The sequence below is a fragment of the Chanodichthys erythropterus genome, chromosome 21, assembly GCF_024489055.1.
Source record: "Chanodichthys erythropterus isolate Z2021 chromosome 21, ASM2448905v1, whole genome shotgun sequence".
Classification (NCBI taxonomy): domain Eukaryota; kingdom Metazoa; phylum Chordata; class Actinopteri; order Cypriniformes; family Xenocyprididae; genus Chanodichthys; species Chanodichthys erythropterus.
The window spans coordinates 9,634,082-9,655,825 of record NC_090241.1 but is presented as its reverse complement, the minus strand read 5'-3'; the positions used below and the strand labels follow the sequence as shown (position 1 = coordinate 9,655,825).

At 35.8% G+C, this 21,744-nt stretch overlaps 1 protein-coding gene across 1 annotated transcript; it reads left to right on the top strand.

The window, feature by feature from the left end:
* Window positions 1–720: 720 nt before the first annotated feature.
* pld5 (phospholipase D family member 5) lies at window positions 721–21,411 on the top strand. The gene is made up of 10 exons (XM_067374395.1): window positions 721–756; window positions 8,138–8,274; window positions 13,198–13,375; window positions 13,855–13,963; window positions 14,276–14,403; window positions 14,587–14,784; window positions 17,070–17,221; window positions 18,403–18,568; window positions 18,687–18,777; window positions 21,161–21,411. The coding sequence occupies exons 1-10, from the start codon at window positions 721–723 to the stop codon at window positions 21,409–21,411; spliced, it is 1,446 nt and encodes a 481-aa protein (XP_067230496.1).
* The last annotated feature ends 333 nt before the right edge of the window (window positions 21,412–21,744 follow it).

Sequence of the window (21,744 nt, the reverse complement as noted above, 5' to 3'; positions counted from 1 at the left end):
AGACAGATATTAAAGAGATCTCCTCTGGGGATCTTCTTTCCTGAAGGAAGGTTATTCAGATTCTCAGATTGCCTGAGTCGCATACCGGTGACTCTAATAAACAACTTACTTGATAGATTAGTTCACGAGCCGACCAGCCAGTTGCAATGATGCTGAATTATTTATAGGGAACGTGTCAAGCTCGTTAATGCTTGTGTTGAACTTCCCCTCTGCCGTGCTGAAGGGAAAGGAGACAATACCTTAGAGATACTTGGAGTCAGAAGGTTGTGTTTTATAACATGTCTTTTTTTCCCCGTGCTCTTTTTGCTGATGCCAAATCCATTTGCACTCGGCCAGGAGAGTTTTGCTTCACAGGGCAGGTGAGAAAGATGCAGAGGGGAGGGGGATTGTTCTGTGTTAGCCCAGCATTGGATGTTTCGAGAGAGGGAGTGGACCATGTCTTTCTCTCTCCTCCTCTCTCTTTTCTCTGTCTCCATCACTATGGAGTTGAGACGAGGAAACCACACAGCCAGTGGAAGCATGCATGAGCTCAGGGTGCTAAAACAAGAGGCACACTATCTATCACCCACTATATCATTCCGAGGACCTGCACTTCCATTACAGTGATGAGCGTAAGAGAGAGGCTGAGCGGGACACGTTACCAAGGAGACTACAATGATGAAATGCACTAGCGTCTCGTTTTCCATGTTTCCTGAAGTCTGAAGGAACTTAAATGCTGTTATGCCAGGCTCTGCCACTCAGGAGAACATCATGAAGGTGAGGGTTAACTTTCTCTTCAGGCTCTTAAAACCCCATCAGAATTTTACCATAGAAAGTGTCTGCGTTTTAAATTGAAATTAAATGATATTTTATATAGATCTATATATATATAAATATATATCAATTGCCAAACAAAATAATGCCGAAATTTTTTTTTTATTATAATCTGCTAATCTTTCTACGTATCTGATAATTATGAGTAATAAAAAAAAAAAAAAAAAAAAAAAAAAATATATATATATATATATATATATATATATATATACACACACACACACACACACACACACACACACACACACACACACACACACACACAATGAGATATTTGTGTTACAGTAATGGCAATTTTTTGGGATAATATGCTTAATTTTATGAAAATAATTTCAAAATGCAGACCTTTAAAAATGCTTTTTATAATAGTTTTTGTAATAATATAATATAATATAATATAATATAATATAATATAATATAATATAATATAATATAATATAATATAATATAATATAATATAATATAATATAATATAATATAATATAATAATGTGAAATATGACCTGGACATTTATTTATGAGAATTACCCAATTACTCATAATTACCAGATACATAGAAAGATTAGCAGATAATAATTTATATATATATATATATATATATATATATATATATATATATATATATATATATATATATATATATATATATATATATATATTTAAACATATATTCAAAAGACAGCTGAAAATTCGTCTCTTCCGTGAGCACTTAACCTCATCATAAAAACCTGTGCTTCACTTTCCCTTAATCCCTTCATATTCCAGCTTATGCTACTCTAAACAATGTCTAAAACTTTGTATCATGAGCACTTCTTGTGTTTATTTGCCTCTTTATGAAATACTTTTGCTTACAATACAAATTGCTTGCTGTATTTGGATAAAAGTATCTACAAAATAAATAAATGTAAATATATTTTTTACCACCATCAGTGATGGCAATTGATTGCATGCATTTTTTAAAAAACATGCAAATGCATTGTGTGTTATTGAATTTTGTGCGAAAATGTTTTGTAAAAACAAATTTTCCTCTCACACGTTGATTCGCAACAGCATGTCTGACTAAGCTGCATGTCAGGCATTTTTGATTGTATGTCAGAACGCTTAACTCGGCAAGACTGAACTCTGAAAAGTAGTAGATAAGGTTGGAAGGAGCAGCAGCACATCGTCATGTCAATCAAATCGTCAGCACAGACAGCTCAGTGCAAACACAGCAGTAATTTGACAGGATTTCCCTTCAGGCAGAGAAAGACTGTTTACAGACAACTTTAATCCTTCCATTGCCACCGGCAAGACACAGATTTCATTTTTATTACAGTGGTAGAAATCTGACATATCTTTTGATTACTCCAGCATATGCTCTTAGCCATCTAAATACTGTAACACTAATTGACTCCTGAGTGATTTAATTTCAAAATATCACATTCTCTTGTGGTCTGAGAGACCCCAAGACCTTTTGAATGGCTCAAGAAAACATTAACATATTAGACACTTCAGTGTAGGTGAATGTGATTTCACCAAGTACAACATTCCAGTCAACCAATCAGATATGAGGAACAAGTTTACAGTTTATGTCAAGTTTATGCTTCGTTATTCAATCATATCCCTCTGATTTTAGAGATAACTTATGGTTAGGCTTAGGTTTAAGCATAGGGATATGGTTCAAACTAAATTTTCAGACAGGAATGTTGGCATGTCTTACCTGGAAATATCATGTTACATGTTTTTACCAGTGTTTCTGATCTGATTTTAAACCACTTGATATTCAAACTTGTTATTCAAACCCTTGAGAGAAAAAAAAAGGATACAGTTTCAATAACATCTTAAATGTCAGTTTTATTTATTTATTTCCTCCAACATTTGGTCTGTGGGAATCCAAACATACAGTAAAGTCAGTCGTGGCTGACTGTACATGAGTGTGTAAGGGTAAAAAAGGGACACTAATCGACTAAATCCACTTTGAGGGCAAGAAGGCAAATACTTGCGGTGTACTCCTTGCTCTTTAATTAAACTTCACTTTGCATGTCTCTTTCAGAGGAAAATGATATATGATGTATATGTCACTCAGCAGATAGCTGTAAAACTGGTACTCTGATGGAGGCCAACAGATGGGAAGGGAGACAATCTCTCTCAGGGAAGAAATGTTCAGGGAAGTGCTGCGCTAAGCAAAAATCTAGTGTGCACTAGTGTGGAGGGAAAATGAAACGTTCTGTGTTCATTACAGCAGTTGTTCTCAAATAGTTATTTCATCAGGATCCATATTTTACAACATAGTTACAACAAAAAATAAACAATATACAATATTGAGATGTAATTAAATTTCTGAATATAAAATGTCCATATAACTAATTATGACTTAAAATAGTCAACCTGTTTTTATAGGTTCTGTATTTGTGTAGTGCAGGTCATATTTTTTATTATGTTGCATTGTTTCTGAGTATGAGGATAAACTCAAGAATAATTTCTTATTATCAATGTTGTGAACAGTTGTGCTGCTTAAAGGGGTCATGACATGAGAAATAAAAAAAAAAAAAATTACCTTGATATTAAACAATGTAAGAGGCCTTTGTTAAAACATCCTGCAAGTTTCATATAGCTTAAAGTGTCCTCCTCATTACAAACAAAGCATTTATTTAATAAAGCTCCAAAAATGACTTGGATATTTTTGGACTCGTGATGTCACACAGATAAATGTATTTGCACGTACCTCCGGAGCAAGACATCGATGAATAGTTTTACATCATCACACCATAGGCCCCGCCCACTAGCATTCAGATGCCATACTATCACAAGCCGTTTCATATAAAACTTTGGTTTGACCATCCATAAATATATTTTAGATGGGTAGGCCTACAATTGTATTTCGGTGACTCATAATTATAATTTGACTAGTCAGAATGATAATTAAAGATAGTATAATTGCACTAGTAAGAAACTCAATTTGAGATATGTCTAAATACTTTGATTATCATTTAAATTTAATTATCACTAGTAAAATTGTAATTTGAGATATCTCTAATTTGAATTATGCCTAGTACAAGATCAATTATAGATATCTTAAAATTTTGTCCTAGTCAAAACTCATTTGTAGATATCAGAAAATATTTTCCAATGAAAGTGAATGGAAGAAATATGTCTAGTCAAAATAACATTGTAGATATCTTAATTCCAATTACGACAAGTCAAAATTGCAGAATAGATGTCTGGAGTTGGAATTTTGAATATTCAAAACTAAATTATGACTAGTACAGCCAGGGGTATTTGAGGCTAAAACGGCTTGCCATACTTAAAGGGTTAGTTCACCCAAAAATTATCCCATGATTTACTCGCCCTCAAGCCATCCTAGGTGTGCTGTATATGACTATCTTCTTTCAGACGAACACAATCAGAGATATATTTAAAAATATCCTTAGTCCTCCAAGGTTTATAATGGTTGTGAATGGGGGGCAGCATTTTGAAGACAAAAATAATGCATCCATCCAATAAAAAAAAAAAATCCATACGACACAAGTGAGTTAATAAAGGCCTTCTGAAGCGAAGCGAAGCATTTTTGTGAGAAAAATATCAATATTTAAAACTTTATAAATTTAAATAACTAGCTTCCGGCGGATGACCATACGCAGAAGGCGCAAGTCGACTTGTGCCAAATGAGTAAACCTCTGACGCGATTTTTGATGCAGGATGTATTGTAAGCTTAGACGCCTCTCGCGGTTCAAACAAATAAGGCTGTGCAACAAATTTAAGCTCCTCTTTTCTCATAGCGAAATCCTCTAACATTTCTCTTTAAAAAAAATAATTTTATCCATGACCAGTGATTCGTTTTGCTCTATCCTCTGCGCCTCCGTGTTCATCATTACGTTGTGTGTCAAGTCAAAAGACACTCTTCCGCCGCAAATCGACTAGAGAATTCTGTGTACGGTCATCTGCCTTAAGCTAGTTATTTGAATTTATAAAGTTTTAAATATGAATATTTTTCTTACAAAACCACATTGCTTCGCTTAAGAAGACCTTTATTAACCCACTGGAGTCGTATTGATTACTTTTTTTTTTATGGATGGATGCATTATTTTTGTCTTCAAAACATGGCCCCCCATTCACAACCATTATAAACCTTGGAGGACTAAGAATATTGATTGTGTTTATCTAAAAGAAGATAGTCATATACACCAAGGATGGCTTGAGGGTGAGGAGCAAATAGATGCATAAAGGAACGTTCGCTTTGATGCGTCCTGTTTAAACAGCTCATTTGCTAATTTCTTTGGAGACTTCAGAAAGATACCAGCATCAGGAACAAGTGGTTTATTTTTAATGTCCTGGATCACGTCGGTGGATTATATGTTTGTTCAGAGAATTTGACTGCAGATTGCCTTGTAAATGAGTTTGCAAAGAAACTTTTGTTGACAAATGAAACAGTTAGCTGTCTTGGACCTGACAGCAGCTGCTTCACAAAACCATAAGTATGATTTTATAATGCTTTGTCTGCAAATTTTATATGGATAACATTTTCAAAACACTTAACAAATAGCGAGTGGGTGTTAATACTGTTTTCCAAGTACAGTAATGACTTTAGCCAGTCATTAAAGCAGACATTTTTCTGACATATACATTTGTTTTGTTTTTGTGCAAAAACTTTATTAACATTATAAGTGAACCTCAATGAACATATATAAAAAAAAAAAAAAAAAAAAAATGCATGTCATGACTGCTTTAATATTTTGGTGAAAACAGTGACACTTTTCAATGATTCTTTGATGAGTATAAAGTTCAAAAGAACAGAATTTATTTGAAACAGACATCTTCTGTTACATTATAAATGATTTACTGTCATGTTTGATCAATTTAATGCATCCTTGCTGAAAAAAAGTATTAATTTCTTTCAAATAAAAAAATTTTTTTTGTTCTTTCCCTGCTGTCCATAACCATCAGCAACCCACCAGATGAGAACTACTGCCTTACAGCACACCACGTTATCCACTGACCACATCAATATTTATAGACACTTTCCTCGGTTTCATGCTGATGCTTGTTTACAGCAGTGGTTTGGAGAGAATGCTATATAGAGAGGACACTCACAAACATTTATACCTTAATACCTTAGAAAAATCCACCATGCATGCAAGGAAAGCTCTCTTAAAAAAGGCCATCCTTCTGTATAATAAAATTCAGGTGGAAATTTTGACAGAGATGCTCTATCATTCTCTCTCAGTCATAAAATATTATAACTGGGAACAGATTCCAGAGCAGAAAAGTAGAATTTTAAATAACATAAATCTTGACCCTGCAAATTTGAACTGTCACTATCTGAAATCAGAATAACTTAAATGAGTCAAGACAAAGTTATCCTAACGGAGTGTCTTTTTACACCAAGTGCAGATAGCCCACTTTGACGGCAGAGGATATTTACACTAACTCTGACCATCAATGCCTGGTTGAGACAAAATTACAAAAGAAACCCATCTGATAACAGTAGTTGTAAAGAATAAGGTAGGCGGAATTAGCTTTTGACACAACCAACCTAAGTTCAAATCCGCCTTTTTCCAAACTGTTTCCTATCTCATCAGCTCTTCTCTCACATATCAGCTTGGAAAGGCGCTTTTTTAAAATAAAAATGAAGAAAATATTCGAAAAGTGGGAATAAAGTGACTAGCAAGTATAGAAATAGTGGGAATAAAGTGTTTAATGGGTAGGGTTAGGGGTGGGCTTTAGGGACAGGGACAAGTAATGTCTCAATAAGACGGCATTTATTTATGATTTTAAAGGTGCCCAGAATGCTTTTTTGACAAGATGTAATATAAATCTAAGGTGTCCCCTGAATGTTTCTGTGAAGTTTCAGCTCAAAATACCCCATAGATTTTTTTTTATTCATTTTTTTTTTACTCCCTATTTTGGGGCATCATTAAATATGCGCCAATTCAGGCTGCGGCCCCTTTAAATGCTTGTGCTCCCCGCCCCCAAGCTCGCGACTCTATAATACATTGCATAAACAAAGTTCACACAGCTCAAAGTTCTTTAACCCTCAAAATGGATCTTTACAAAGTTTTCGTCATGCAGCATACCCGATTATGTAAGTATGGTATTTATTTGGATGTTCACATTTGATTCTGAATGAGTTTGATAGTGCTCTGTGGCTAACGGGCTAAAGCTAACATTACACACTGTTGGAGAGATAATAAAGAATGAAGTTGTGCTTATGAATTATACAGTCTTCAAGTGTTTAATAATGAAAATAACGACATGACTCTGATCTCTGTGAATACAGTAAGAAACAATGGTAACTTTAACCACATTTAACAGTACATTAGCAACATGCTAACGAAGCATTTCGAAAGACAATTTACAAATATCACTAAAAATATCATGTTATCATGGATCATGTCAGTTATTATTGCTCCATCTGCCATTTTTCGCTATTGTCCTTGATTGCTTACCTGCATAAAGTCTGATGATTCAGCTGTGCACAGATCCAGATGTTAATACTGGCTTGTCTAATGCTTTGAACATGGGCTGGCATATGCAAAATTTGGGGGCGTACATATTAATGATCCCGACTGTTGCATAACAAACAAATGAGATTGTAACAAGGTTAGTAGATGTGGGAAGAAGGAGGCGGGAACCGGCGAACATTCAACAAAACAAACGAAAGTAATGCCGGCAGACCCTCGCGGACGTCTGCCGGCCACACAAACATAATAAAACATAAAATAAAGTCCAGGCCTGGTCCTCTCTCGTCCTTCACTGATGGCGCTCCTCCTTTTATGCCTCCGGAGCTCCTCCGTGAGAGACTCGAGGCCGGCACGCCTCGCAGGTGACGCTCATTATCACTCGCGTCACCGGCCTCGCGCCGTTCCCTCACGGCTCTCGCCCGCCCTGCTCGTCACAGAGATTTACATAAGAAGGAGGAAACAATGGTGTTTGAGACTCACTGTATGTCATTTCCATGTATGAACTCTTGTTATTCAACTATGTCAAGGTAAATTCAATTTTCAATTCTATGGCACCTTTAATAAATGTAATCATACTGTATACACTGAATATGTTGTCATTGTTGCATTAAATACTATTTACACTAACTGCAAATATCAGTATTTTTTTGCAATAAATGCTATAAGATACAGTAAGGCAGAGGGAGTTAAATGCTATTTACACTATGTGCAAACAGCAATCAATGCTATTTACACTAAATGAAAAAAGAGCAGTATTTTCTTTGCACTAAGTGTAAAATGTTGTTAGATGCTATTTATACTTAGTGCAAATGGCCTCTGCCTTATCATTAACCTTATATCTGAAAGATGTGACTGGCAGACCTTCTCTCTGTATGTCTTCTACAGTCCCAGCAGAAGTGTATTGCTGTGTTTGCACTGGTTTGCTGCTTTGCTGTCCTTGTGGCTCTAATTTTCTCTGCTGTGGATATCTGGGGAGAGGATGAGGATGGTGTCACTGAGGAGAACTGCAGCAAAAATTGTCGGTAAGAAGCAGTCTTCACAGATCATACCCTGATGATTTTATTTGCTACGGTATTTAAAAAGACCCAAAAAGTACAGCATATTCATCTCTGTGCTTTGTATCTTCAGCCAACATGAGCTAGTTAATTGCATCTTGGCAGTGTATATCCTCTTTATTTGGAACAGCTTTAAACTTTACAGCTGACTTAAAAGTATAGTTCACACAAAATTCTGTCATCATTTACTCACACTCATGTTGATCCAAACCCATATGACTTTTTTAATCCATAGAACAAAAGAAATTCTGAATAACATACTGTAGGCCAACACCACACTTTATGATGCAGGTGCAAAAAATGTGGACCGGAGCGGCACAACAGTTTCATAAAATGATTATACAAGTTAAAATATATGACTTGTATGCCACTGTAGCTTTGTGTGAGGAACAGACTGAAATTTAATTCAGGTTCCTTCTAGCAATTTTATTTTACTTTTTATTTTTATTATAGTTTTATTAATATTTGAAATTAGCTTTTATTTGAATATTTTTAAGTTTTCATGTTAATTTTACTTGAATGTTTTTTTTTAGAAATTTCGTTCTGTGCTTTCATCAATTTATCATTATTATTATTTAGTAATGCTATTTAGGTTTAATTTTTTTTTTTTCTTTCAGTTTTTGCTTAGTTTTAGTTTTAAATTATTTCCAGTTAATGATTTTAGCTTCAACTTAAACTTATTTCAGTTTAGTTTTAGGCAATGATAATAACCTTGCCCTCCAGTGAGCTGTTAACCATAATTAAATCATTTAGACTGTTGTGAACTGAACTGATTGAATGAAAGAAAAGATCTGACTAAAAGTAATAATTTTTTAATGAATCGGCCATCACTGCTTCCCTCATGAACATCCCAAGGAGAGATATGGCAGATTTTTGTTAAATATCAAGTTCAGTTTTGGTCTGTTCCTCACACAGAAATATTGTGTATGAGTTGTGAGGACTAGCTTTATGATGCTTTTTATGTCATTTTGGAACTCAACAGCCCCATTCCTCATTGATTTTCTATGATGAATATTAAAAAGAGTTGCTAGAATCCACCTTTTTCATGGTAGAAAGGAATTCAAATGGATTTAAAACTGCTAAATGAATGATTGTAATGTAATGTAAATGAGTAAATCATTATACTTTTTCATTCCTTCAAGACTTAAATGGTTAGTTCATCCAAAAATGAAAATTATTCCATGATTTACTCACCCTCAAGCCATCCTAGGTGTGTATATGATTACCTTTCAGACGAACACAATCAGAGATACAGTTGTGGTCAGAATTATTGGCACCCTTGGTAAATATGATCAAAGATGACTGTAAAAATACATTTGCATTGTTTATCCTTTTGATCTTTAATTCATAAAATTAGCAAAAATCTAATGTTTCATTGAAGGAAAAGAATTAAAAGTGGGGGGAAATGACATTATTATTAAATAAATGTTTTTCTCAAAAACACATTGGCCACAATTATTAACACCCCTAGAATTTTTTATGAGTAAAATATCTCTGAAGTATATTCCCATTCATATTTACTTTTTTTTTTAGCACACCAGGGTGATTATGAACATGACATTTTTCAGCCATAACCTGTTCCACAAGAGTATAAACATTATCAAGAACTGTGAATAGAAGAAATTTATATAAAATTCAATTTTTCCTTACATTGTACACAATAACTACACTCTAAAAAATGCTGTTGGGTTGAAAGTTGGGTTGAAAATGGACAAACCCAGCAAATGGGTTGGGTTAAATGTTTGCCTAACCTGCTGTGTAGTTTTATTTAAACCAACTAGTATTTAAAAATTGCTATATGGCTAGCTTAAAATGAACCCAAAATAGTTGGGAAATTAAAAACCAGATGCAATTAGAGACAACAATAATAGACAAAAGGTGAATGTTTATTAATAAGCTTTAATATTTTATTAATATAAATTTAATAGTTTAATAGTTTATTAATATAAATTTATTAATAAGCAATTTAATAAATGTTTATTGTTTAATAATTATTCATTGAACATTAATAAATGTTCATTTCCAACATACTTTGGGTTGATTTTAATTAAGCTATACAGTAATTTTTAAACAATAGTTGAGTTAAATAAAACTACCCAGCAGGTTGGGCAGACATTTAACCCAACCGCTGGGTTAAAACAACCCAATTGCTGGGTTTGTTCATTTTCAACCCAACTTGGGTTGTTTTTAACCCAGCATTTTTTAGTGTAATGTATTCCTCCTGCACTGAAGAGATAACACAAAACACCTACATTGAATTGTAGTAACTTAAACCATTGTACAGTGCAGCGATAGCACATAACGTGTATTTCATTGCAGTAACAATCCGTTTTATATATAGTTCTGATGTGCAGCAAAAGATTGTTGAGCTTCACAAAATAGAAAATGGCTGTAACAAATTGCTAAACCATTGAAAATCCCTATTTCTACTATAAGGGCAATAATTAAGAAGTTCCAATCAACTAAAGATGTTACAAACCTGCCTGGAAGAGGACGTGTGTCTAAATCGTCCTAATGCACGGTGAGAAGGAGAGTTTGAGTGGCCAACGACTCTCCACACTCTAAAAAATGCTGGGTTAAAAACAACCCAAGTTGGGTTGAAAATGGACAAACCCAGCAGTTGGGTTGTTTTAACCCAGCGGTGGGTTAAATGTTTGCCCAACCTGCTGGGTAGTGTTATTTAACTCAACTATTGTTTAAAAATGACTGTATGTTGGAAATGAACATTTATTAATTTTCAATGAATAATTATTAAACAATAAACATTTATTAAATTGCTTATTAATACATTTATATTAATAAACTATTAAACTATTAAATTTAGATTAATAAAATATTAAGCTTATTAATAAACAAAAAAAAAAAGCTTATTAATAAACATTCACCTTTTGTCTATTATTGTTGCCTCTAATTGCATCTGGTTTTTAATTTCCCAACTATTTTGGGTTCATTTTAAGCTAGCCATATAGCAATTTTTAAACAATAGTTGGTTTAAATAAAACTACCCAGCAGGTTGGGCAAACATTTAACCCAACCGCTGGGTTAAAACAACCCAATCGCTGGGTTTGTCCATTTTCAACCCAACTTGGGTTATTTTTAACCCAGCATTTTTTAGAGTGCAAGGATCACAGCTGGAGAATTGCAGAGATTATTTGAGTCTTGAGTCTCAGAAAGCCTAAAAAAAATGATCAAACAGCACCTACATCCCCACAAGTTGCTCAGGAGGGTTTCAAGAAATATCCTCTGCTCTCATCCAGAAACAATCTCCAGCATATTCAGTTGTCAGACAAGACTGGTACTTCAAACGGGATCGGCTTCTATGTTCAGATGAAACTAAAAAAAGAGCTTTTTGGCAGCAAACCCACCAGATGGGTTTGGTGCACACATGGATAAAAAGTACCCTATGCCCACGGTTAAATATGCTGCTGGATCTTTAATGTTGTGGGCCTATTTTTCTTCTGGAGGTCCTGGACATCTTGTTCAGATACATGGCATCATGGATTCTATCAATTACCAACAGATAATAAATAAAAACCTCATTGCTTCTGCTAGAAATCCAATAATGGGTCGTGGTTGGATCTTCCATCAGGACAATAATCCAAAACAAACATTAAAACCAACACAAAAATGTGTCAATGAAGCTTCTGCCATGGCCATCCCAGTCCCCTGACCTGAACCCTAAAGAAAATGAGTGGAATGAACTGAAGAGAAGAAGCACCAACATGGAGCTGGGAATCTGAAAGATCTATAGAGATTATGCATGAAGGAATGGTCTCTGATCTCTTGTCAGGTGTTCTCCAAACAGGCATTATAGAAGAAGACTCAGAGCTGTTATCTTGGCAAAAGCAGGTTGCAAAAAGTATTGAATAAAAGGGTGCCAATAATTGTGGCCAACGTGTTTTGGAGAAAAAACATTTATTTCATAATGTGATTTTTCCACCCACTTTAAATTCTTTTCCTTCAATGAAAGGTTATATTTTTGCAATTTTTATGAATTAAAGGTAAAAATGATAAACAATGCAGATTTTTTTTTTACAGTCATCTTTGATCATATTTACCAAGGGTGCCAATAATTCTGACCACAACTGTATATTTAAAAAAATATCCTTAGTCCTTCAAGGTTTATAATGGTTGTGAATGGCAGCCCAAATTTTGAAGACAAAAAATGCATCCATCCATCCATTAAAAAAAAAAAAAAAAAAAAAAAAGAATCCATACGACCCCAGGGGGTTAATAAAGGCCATCTGAAGCAAATCAATGCATTTGTTTAAGAGAAATATCCTTATTTAAAACTTTATAAAGTAAAATAACGAGCTTCTGGTGGGACAGCCATGCATTCGACGTACGACCAGAAAGTGTTAACTCCCGTGACATAGTACACAATGACATGATGTACTAGCGTAGTGTAGAACATCATGTCATTGTGTACTACGTCACGGAAGTTCACTTTTTGGAAGTACATCGAATGCGTATGGATGTCCTGTCCCGCCGGAAGCTCATTATTTCACTTTATAAAGTTTTAAAAAAGGATATTTCTCTTACACTAACGCATCAATTCAGAGGGCCTTTATTAACCCCCCGGAGTCATATGGATTCATTTTTTTATGGATGGATGCATGTTTTTTTTTTTTTTTTCGTCTTCACAATTTGGGCTTCCATTCACAACCATTATAAACCTTGGAGGACTAAGGATATTTTTTAAATATATCTCCGATTGTGTTTGTCTGTAAACATCCTGTTGCTTTGAAGATAGTCATATACACCTAGGATGGCTTGTCATTTTTGGGTGAACAAACCCTTTAACTGCTTGCCCAACAGTTATATAACAGTTATATAATAAAACTATGGATATCCAGCAAACTAACATCTCTTACATCAATGTGCTTTTAGCATTGTCCTTGTGGAGAACATCCCAGGGGAGCTGTCATTCAATAGTTCAACCCATGTCCCTCTCTCTGTGGGTCTCAACCACCTTTTGGACCAAGCAAAACTGTCAGTTGAGATAGTGTCCCCATACTGGGCTCTGACCTCCGCCGATCAGGGGTCACGACTTTATTCTGCCTATCAGGTTAGTTAGCCTGCATTTATGGAGCCCAAAAAAGGACATGGTGATGGCAAAAAAAAATGAGATGGGAGGATAAAATATATATGGGAAGTGCAATAATTTGGCAAGAGAGCTTTTGTGAGTAAATGCAACGTTTCTCTGGGAATGCAAAACATTTATCAGGGGAATGCAACAATTATGCGAAAGAATGGAACGTTTCTCAGGGGAATGTAATACTTTTGTGAGCGAATGCAAAAACATTGAAATAATTTTTTTTTTCTGTCATCTCATAATTTTTACCATCATACCTGAGGAAATAAGTATGCACAAAATATCAGAATTAAAATGATAAAAATAATATTGGCCAATAACCAATGTAGTACAGATATATTGTGCATATACTTCCAACTTATGATCATGTACTGGTAAATTCTATAGATTTATTGTCATTGGCATTTATTGCGTATGGTACTAATATTATAAAATCTTTTCCTGTTTTCCAGGGTCAGTATTTGTTTCAGAGATTATTAAACCTGAAGTCTCGAGGTGTCAAATTAAAGATTGTCAGTGACCAGCCCAACTCCATTGAGATAAAAAGCATGTCTGACCGCTGTAAGTGAACTCAAATCTCTCTTATGTTTAGTGATGCATTGATTTCTGTCTGCTGAAGTGCTGAATAAAGTACTAAAGCAGTTCTCTCGAGGCAAACGCTGTAAGATCACACACACAGGCATCCGTCTGTCATAACCTGGCATAGCTCCTTGAGCTTTTCTCAGCTCTAGTCCCCCAAGGCGACGCACAAGGTCAAAACATCACGAATGTGCAATATTGTTTATGCCAGAGTTGAATGACAGACAGACCGATCTCTCGTCAAGGTTGAGCGCTTAACTGTTCCCCAACAATTGCCCTGTCTGTCTCTCCCAGATGCAGAAGTCCGCTATGTCAACATGACAGCCCTCACCAGAGGTAGACTGCTTTCCTGCTTTTGGGTAGTAGACAGGAAGCACATTTACATTGGCAGTGCTGGTATGAACTGGAAGGCGCTGTCCAAGGTAAAGAATTTCGATTTACTGTGGCCTCGAAAAGCACTTGGATGATGTATGAATGTTATTGCAAAATATATGAAACCTAGGAGCATTTAGTTTGAAGAACAGCACCAGCACACTTTACAAGTAGAACATTTCACATTTCATGTAGAGATATTGTGATTCTTGTTCCTGTTTTGTTTGTTTCAGCTGAAGGAGCTTGGGGTGATAGTGTACGACTGTAGTTGTCTGGCTCTGGACCTGCACAGGATCTTTTCTTTCTACTGGCAGCTGCAGTACAGAGACTACATCCCTTCAATCTGGTCCAAGAGAGTCACGGCCGTGTTCAGCAAAGACCAGCCACTCCAGCTCAGACTCAACAATACAGATGCTTCTGCCTATGTGTCGGTGAGATCAATAAATATCTCTCTGCTTTGTCTGACTCTGTGATCTACCAGTGTACATCTATTTTTAAAGTACAAAGGGAAGAAGGGGCTAGTTGCCATGTATTTTACTCTGTTACAGTGGGTACGGAAAGTATTCAGACCCTCTTAAATTTCTCACTCTTTGTTATATTGCAGCCATTTGCTTAAATCATTTAAGTTCATTTTTTCCCCTCATTAATGTACACACAACACCCCATATTGACAGAAAAACACAGAATTGTTGATATTTTTTTAGATTTATTAAAAAAGAAAAACTGAAATATCACATGGTCCTAAGTATTCAGACTCTTTGCTCAGTATTTAGTAGAAGCACCCTTTTGATCTAATACAGCCATGAGTCTTTTTGGGAAAGATGCAACAAGTTTTTCACACCTGGATTTGGGAATCCTCTGCCATTCCTCCTTGCAGATCCTCTCCAGTTCTGTCAGGTTGGATGGTAAACGTTGGTGGACAGCTATTTTTAGGTCTCTCCAGAGATGCTCAATTGGGTTTAAGTCAGGGCTCTGGCTGGGCCATTCAAGAACAGTCACAGAGTTGTTGTGAAGCCACTCCTGCGTTATTTTAGCTGTGTGCTTAGGGTCATTGTCTTATTGGAAGGTAAACCTTCGGCCCAGTCTGAGCATTCTGGAGAAGGTTTTCATCCAGGATATCCCTCTACTTGGCCAAATTCATCTTTCCTTCGATTGCAACCAGTCGTCCTGTCCCTGCAGCTGAAAAACACCCCCACAGCATGATGCTGCCACCACCATGCTTCACTACTGGGACTGTATTGGACAGGTGATGAGCAGTGCCTGGTTTTCTCCACACATACCACTTAGAATTAAGGCCAAAAAGTTCTATCTTGGTCTCATCAGACCAGAGAATCTTCAGGTGTTTTTTAGCAAACTCCATGCGGGCTTTCATGTGTCTTGCACTAAGGAGAGGCCACTCTGCCATAAAGCCCCAACTGGTGGAGGGCTGCATTGATGGTTGCCTTTCTATAACTTTCTCCCATCTCCCGACTGCATCTCTGGAGCTCAACCACAGTGATCTTTGGGTTCTTCTTTACCTCTCTCACCAAGGCTCTTCTCCCCCGATAGCTCAGTTTGGCCGGACGGCCAGCTCTAGGAAGGGTTCTGGTCGTCCCAAACGTCTTCCATTTAAAGATTATTGAGGCCACTGTGCTCTTAGGAACCTTAAGTGCAGCAGATTTTTTTTTTGTAACCTTTGCCAGATCTGTGCCTTGCCATAATTCTGTCTCTGAGATCTTCAGGCAGTTCCTCTGACCTCATGATTCTCATTTGCTCTGACATGCACTGTGAGCTGTAAGGTCTTATATACACAGGTGTGTGGCTTTCCTAATCAAGTCCAATCAGTATAATCAAACACAACTGGACTCAAATGAAGGTGTAGAACCATCTCAAGGATGATCAGAAGAAATGGACAGCACCTGAGTTAAATATATGAGTGTCACAGCAAAGGGTCTGAATACTTAGGACCATGTGATATTTCAGTTTTTCTTTTTTAATAAATCTGCAAAAATGTCAACAATTCTGTGTTTTTCTGTCAATATGGGGTGCTGTGTGTACATTAATGAGGAAAAAAATGAACTTAAATGATTTTAGCAAATGGCTGCAATATAACAAAGAGTGAAACATTTAAGGGGGTCTGAATACTTTCCGTACCCACTGTATCTTCAGTAAAAATGTAAAAATGCAGAAACATTTTCATGACTGTACTTACTAATACATTTGATATTTTACTGCACAAACATGTCATGATCAATTCCCCAGTTCCATGCAGTTTGTAATATGTTTTCGTCTATGTCCATTCTAATTACAAAGATTTTCGTGTAAACTGCTCTTTCATTGGTTTCACTGTATATTATCTGATTAAAGGAAAGATCACTCACACTGCAGGTAATTTATCCCACACCCAGCTGCGTCACATGTGAGGACACTGGTCATCGGATTCTGATTTGAGTGTAATGAATCTTGACTCCCTTCCAGCAACAGGATGTTTACTCGATACCTTTGAGAAATCCATCATCCTATTCAAATGAATAGTGCTATAATGTTATAGGCTGTAGGGAGACATTTCTAGTTCAGTGATAAAATTCTCCTGACAATGATGTATGTACACAGATGGCCATCTCATTACCTTGCTCTGGTGTGCTGGCCAGATGAAATGAAAAATGTTTTTTTTTTAAAGAAAACTGCTGTTTTCTCTCCCCCCCCCCCCCCCCCCCCCCCCTACTTTTCTTCATAGACGTCTCCAGATCTCTTTTGCCCCAAGGGTCGAAGCAGAGATATAGATGCTATACGACATGTGATTCGAGAAGCAAAGAGATTCATCTACATCTCTGTAACTGATTACCTGCCCTTAGTCAACCGTAGCTTCAGAGGATCACCAATCATAAGGTAATGCTGGTCATTTTTACATTTCAGCACTAACAACAGCTGTTAAAAAGGACAGTGACTCAGTGGGTAGCACTGTCGCTTCACAGCAAGTAGGTCCTCCGTTCAAGGAGTTTGCACGTTCCCCCTGTGTCAGCGTGGGTTTCCTCAGGGTGCTCTGGTTTCCTCCACACAGTCCAAAGACATTAGGTGGCCATTAGGTGGACTGGGTATGCCAAATTGGCTGTAGGAGTTTGTGTGAGTGTGGGAAGGGCATCCGGTGTAAAACCTTTGCCAAATCCAATGTGCGGGTGTGGATGATTCTGATGTAGTGGACCCTGCAAATGAGCGGGACTAATGCTAGGAAAATATAATGTATATTGATAAAACAAGTAAAATTTACTTTTGTGTTACTTTTCTCACCTGGGCTGAGCTTGCTTGTTTTTAATAACAACAAAAAGCTCTATTTTTGGCAAATTTTAAGGCCCTTAAGGAAATTCTGAGATTGAATTTCACTGTTTTTATTCATTTTGGGGAATACTGAATGTTTTCGTGCAATAATCATCATGTTCACACAGCACACACACAACACCTCTGCACTTTATTTCTCTCATTTGGACACCTGAGACTTGTATTATATCTTGTAAAAGCGGGCATAACATTTAAGACAATACACATTTCAAAATAAAGACATTGAAATTATTTAGAAAATCTCTTAAAGGTTTAACTTTTTGTGTGTGTGTGTGTGTGTGTGTGTGTGTGTGTGTGTGTGTGTGTGTGTGTGTGTGTGTGTGTGTGTGTGTGTGTGTAGTTAAGCTATTCATGCTATATTTTATGCTTTTCATTTTTGTATTTTTACTTATAAATTTATATTAATCAACTTGATTTATTTATTTTTAAAATTTAAAGTCAGCATGAAGATGAGCAACATGTTTATTGTAATTATGTCTTTTTGCCATTTTAAATTGAGAAGCTTATGTATCTAACTAATAAAGATTTTATCAAGAAAGGTATAATTTATCTCAAGAAAGGTCCTTTTTGCTTTTCAGGTGAATTTGTCTTGAAAGATGCTTAGGTATTTTCACTGGAAAACAAGACAAGGATACTAATAATATACTTTTTGAAGTGTAACTCTTCAGAGCTATTTATAAATGGACAAAAGTGTTCTTTTGAAAATTTATGACTTTTATTATTTTTTGGTTCAGATACTGGTCGCCAATAGACGAGATGCTCCGGGAGGCTGTAGTACTGAGAGAGGTCAAAGTTCGTCTCTTAATCAGTCTATGGACACGTACACATCCGCTGACCTTTAACTTTATTACATCAATGCAGGCTCTATGCACAGGACTGCCAGTCTGTTCTATAGAGGTGGTGAGGAAAGAATCTACTTTACTGATCTGTTGATATACATGTGCACACACCCAAACATATATTTAAATCTATTTTATAATAGGCTGTATTTTATATATGCGTGTTTGTTTTGATTCAGAGGTTTTACAGAGGCAAGGAGCAGATGGGAGGATTTCAGCATAGAATAAATGAGAATAAATTTATGGTGACAGACAACGCAGGATACATTGGTAAGACTCTCTCTCTCTTTCTCTCTCTCTTACACACACACACACACACACACACTAAATTTAGTGTGGTTTACTGGCATGACATAAACTGACAGATATTGTACATTGCAGAAGCAGTTAAAAATAAGTTAAAAAAAATAACTATCTCCCAGTTTCACAGACAAGGCTTAAGATAGTCCCAGATTAAAATGCATGTTTGAGCTGCTTTAACTGAAAGCAACTTATACTGACATATATTAAAATATGTTAGTGCCATTGTTTTGTTTCAAGATGTACACCAGTAATGTTTTTTTCTAGTGTAAGTTTATAAAAGATTCTTATATCCTAATTGAACTAAGGCCTGATCATGGTTGAGGCTAAGCCCCGTCTGAGAAACCAGGCCTATAAGTATTAATAAGTAAAATAACAAAGGTGCAAAAGGGGTAAAAAAAAGACATATTAACAAATAAACAGTAACACTTTACAGTAAGGTGTCATTTGTTAACATTAGTTAATGCATTCCCTACTTCTTAGAAATATACTTAAAGGTGCCCTAGAATTAAAAATTGTATTTATCTAGGCATACAGTGAGTCTAAAACTCCATTGTTTCCTCCTTCTTATATAAATCTCATTTGTTTAAAAGACCTCTGAAGAACAGGCGAATCTCAACATAACACCGACTGTTACGTAACAGTTGGGATCATTAATATGTACGCCCCCAATATTTGAATATACCAGCTCATGTTCAAAGCATTAGACAAGGGCAGCCAGTATTAATGTCTGGATCTGTGCACAGCTGAATCATCAGACTAGGTCAGCAAGAAAGAACAACAGCGAAAAATGGCAGATGGAGCGATAATAACTGACATCATCCATGATAACATGATATTTTTAGTGATATTTGTAAATTGTCTTTTTTACAATTTCTACATGTTTCGTTAGCACATTGCTAATGTACTGTTATGTGGTTGAAGTTACCATTGTTTCTTACTGTATTCACGGAGACAAGAGCCGTCGTTATTTTCATTATTAAACACTTGCAGTCTGTATAATTCATAAACACAACTTCATTGTTTATAAATCTCTCCAACAGTGTAGCATTAGCCGTTAGCCACGGAGCATAACCGATGTATGCATGCAGCATGCATGACGAACACTTTGTAAAGATCCATTTTGAGGATTATATTAGTAAAAAGGTTATATTATATAAAGTATATGTTTAAACACTAGTATATATAAGTGTATAAAATTTAGTCCAAGTAGTATTGAAACAGTAAACGTTCATGTATATTTCTAGTACATTGATATTATTTGCTACACGAGGTATACTTAAATATATACTTGAACTTTACTCAAGTATGCTTTGATAAAATGAACTTGAAATATACTTATTTTTTGTAAGGGTTAGCTAACATGAACTATGAGTTTTACTGCATCTATTAATCTTTGTTAATGCTTGCTAATATAAACACTATTCATTGTCTGTTCATGTTAGTTCACAGTGCATTAAGGAATATTAACAGATACAACAAATAAACATTAACAAACATTATTAAACATTATGTAGAAGTATTGTTCATTGTTAGTGCATGTTAAGTAATTGTTAACAAATGAAACTTTATTGTGTTAACAAAAAGTAAAGTGTTACTAAATAACCTTTATGAAATGTTCAATTTATTTAGTTTGTATTTTTTTATTAAATGTAATATTAAAAGTGATAGTAGTAAAATGAAAAGTATGCAAATAATTCTTTTATATTCTTATATAACTATTTTGTTGTCAGCTGTATCATATTAAAGAGGACCAATTATATATATATTCTTTTTTACATTTTCAGTTTTCTGTAATGTTGGTTTTAATACATCAGTGTGTAATGTTGGTTTTTGCACACTGTTTCTGAACACCCTGAAATGCCTCAATTGTAGTCTTGAGTTTTCTTCCAGGAACGAACACGTCACAATATTCCTCATTTAAATAATTCCTGCCAAAGCATATGCAAATTAAAGGGGTGGGGCCTGGTTGAGTTGCGTTAGTGGTGTGTTGTCGCCATGTCCAAGACATGCTGTTTTTTCCACCCCGGAAAACATGGTTATGGTAAAGGGCGTGACATTTCCGAAACACACACAAAATGTTGACCAATAACAACACACTGATCCCAACTGTCCAATCAGAGCACATTGCACTTTTTAGAAGGAGGGGCTTCATAGAAACAGGGACTAAACAGAGCGTTACTGACAGGAGCTGCAACAATGTACAGTGTTTTTTGAACATTCAAGCATGAATACTTATTCTAATAGAGCCCAAAAACAAAATCAAGACATTGTAAAAGGGCATAATAGATCCTCTTTGCTTCATATACAATTTAGCGTATTCACATTAATATTCAAACTTTCTTTACAAAAGGGAATCTGGACTGGGTTGGCAGTGAGTTTGCCTTCAACGCAGGAGCCGGGCTGGTGATTCAGGAATCAGAGAACCAGCGGAAAGGGCAGGACTCAATTGTACAGCAGCTGACTGCTGCTTTTGAAAGAGACTGGTTTTCACCCTACACAATAAGCCTGCTATCTGGCAGCACAACCCTTCAGGAGAGCCAACATGGGAGGCAGAAACTGCAATCTCTGAAGACAAAAGCAGAGAGCAGAGAGCACGAGTGAGCGGCAGGAATTTCTCTCTGAAGCGGGACCAATAAGCCAAGGACTTTGTGCCTCAGAACATCTGCGCCATGACTCTTAACGTTTGAGTTTTCAAATGCTGTCAATGGAACTGAATTATAATCTCTGAAGGACTTCTGTGAAGGAAAAGATTTTTGTGTGTTTTCTTTTTAACATTATAGAGTACAGCACTTTCAGTGAAAAACATTACTCTTTCACTAAATCTTTATATAATGCATGCCTATTTAGATGAGCAGAACTGTTGAAATTATTTACTCCAATATTCAGACTTTTCTTATTTTAAACCAAAATATTCTGAGGCCTATGGAAAACTGT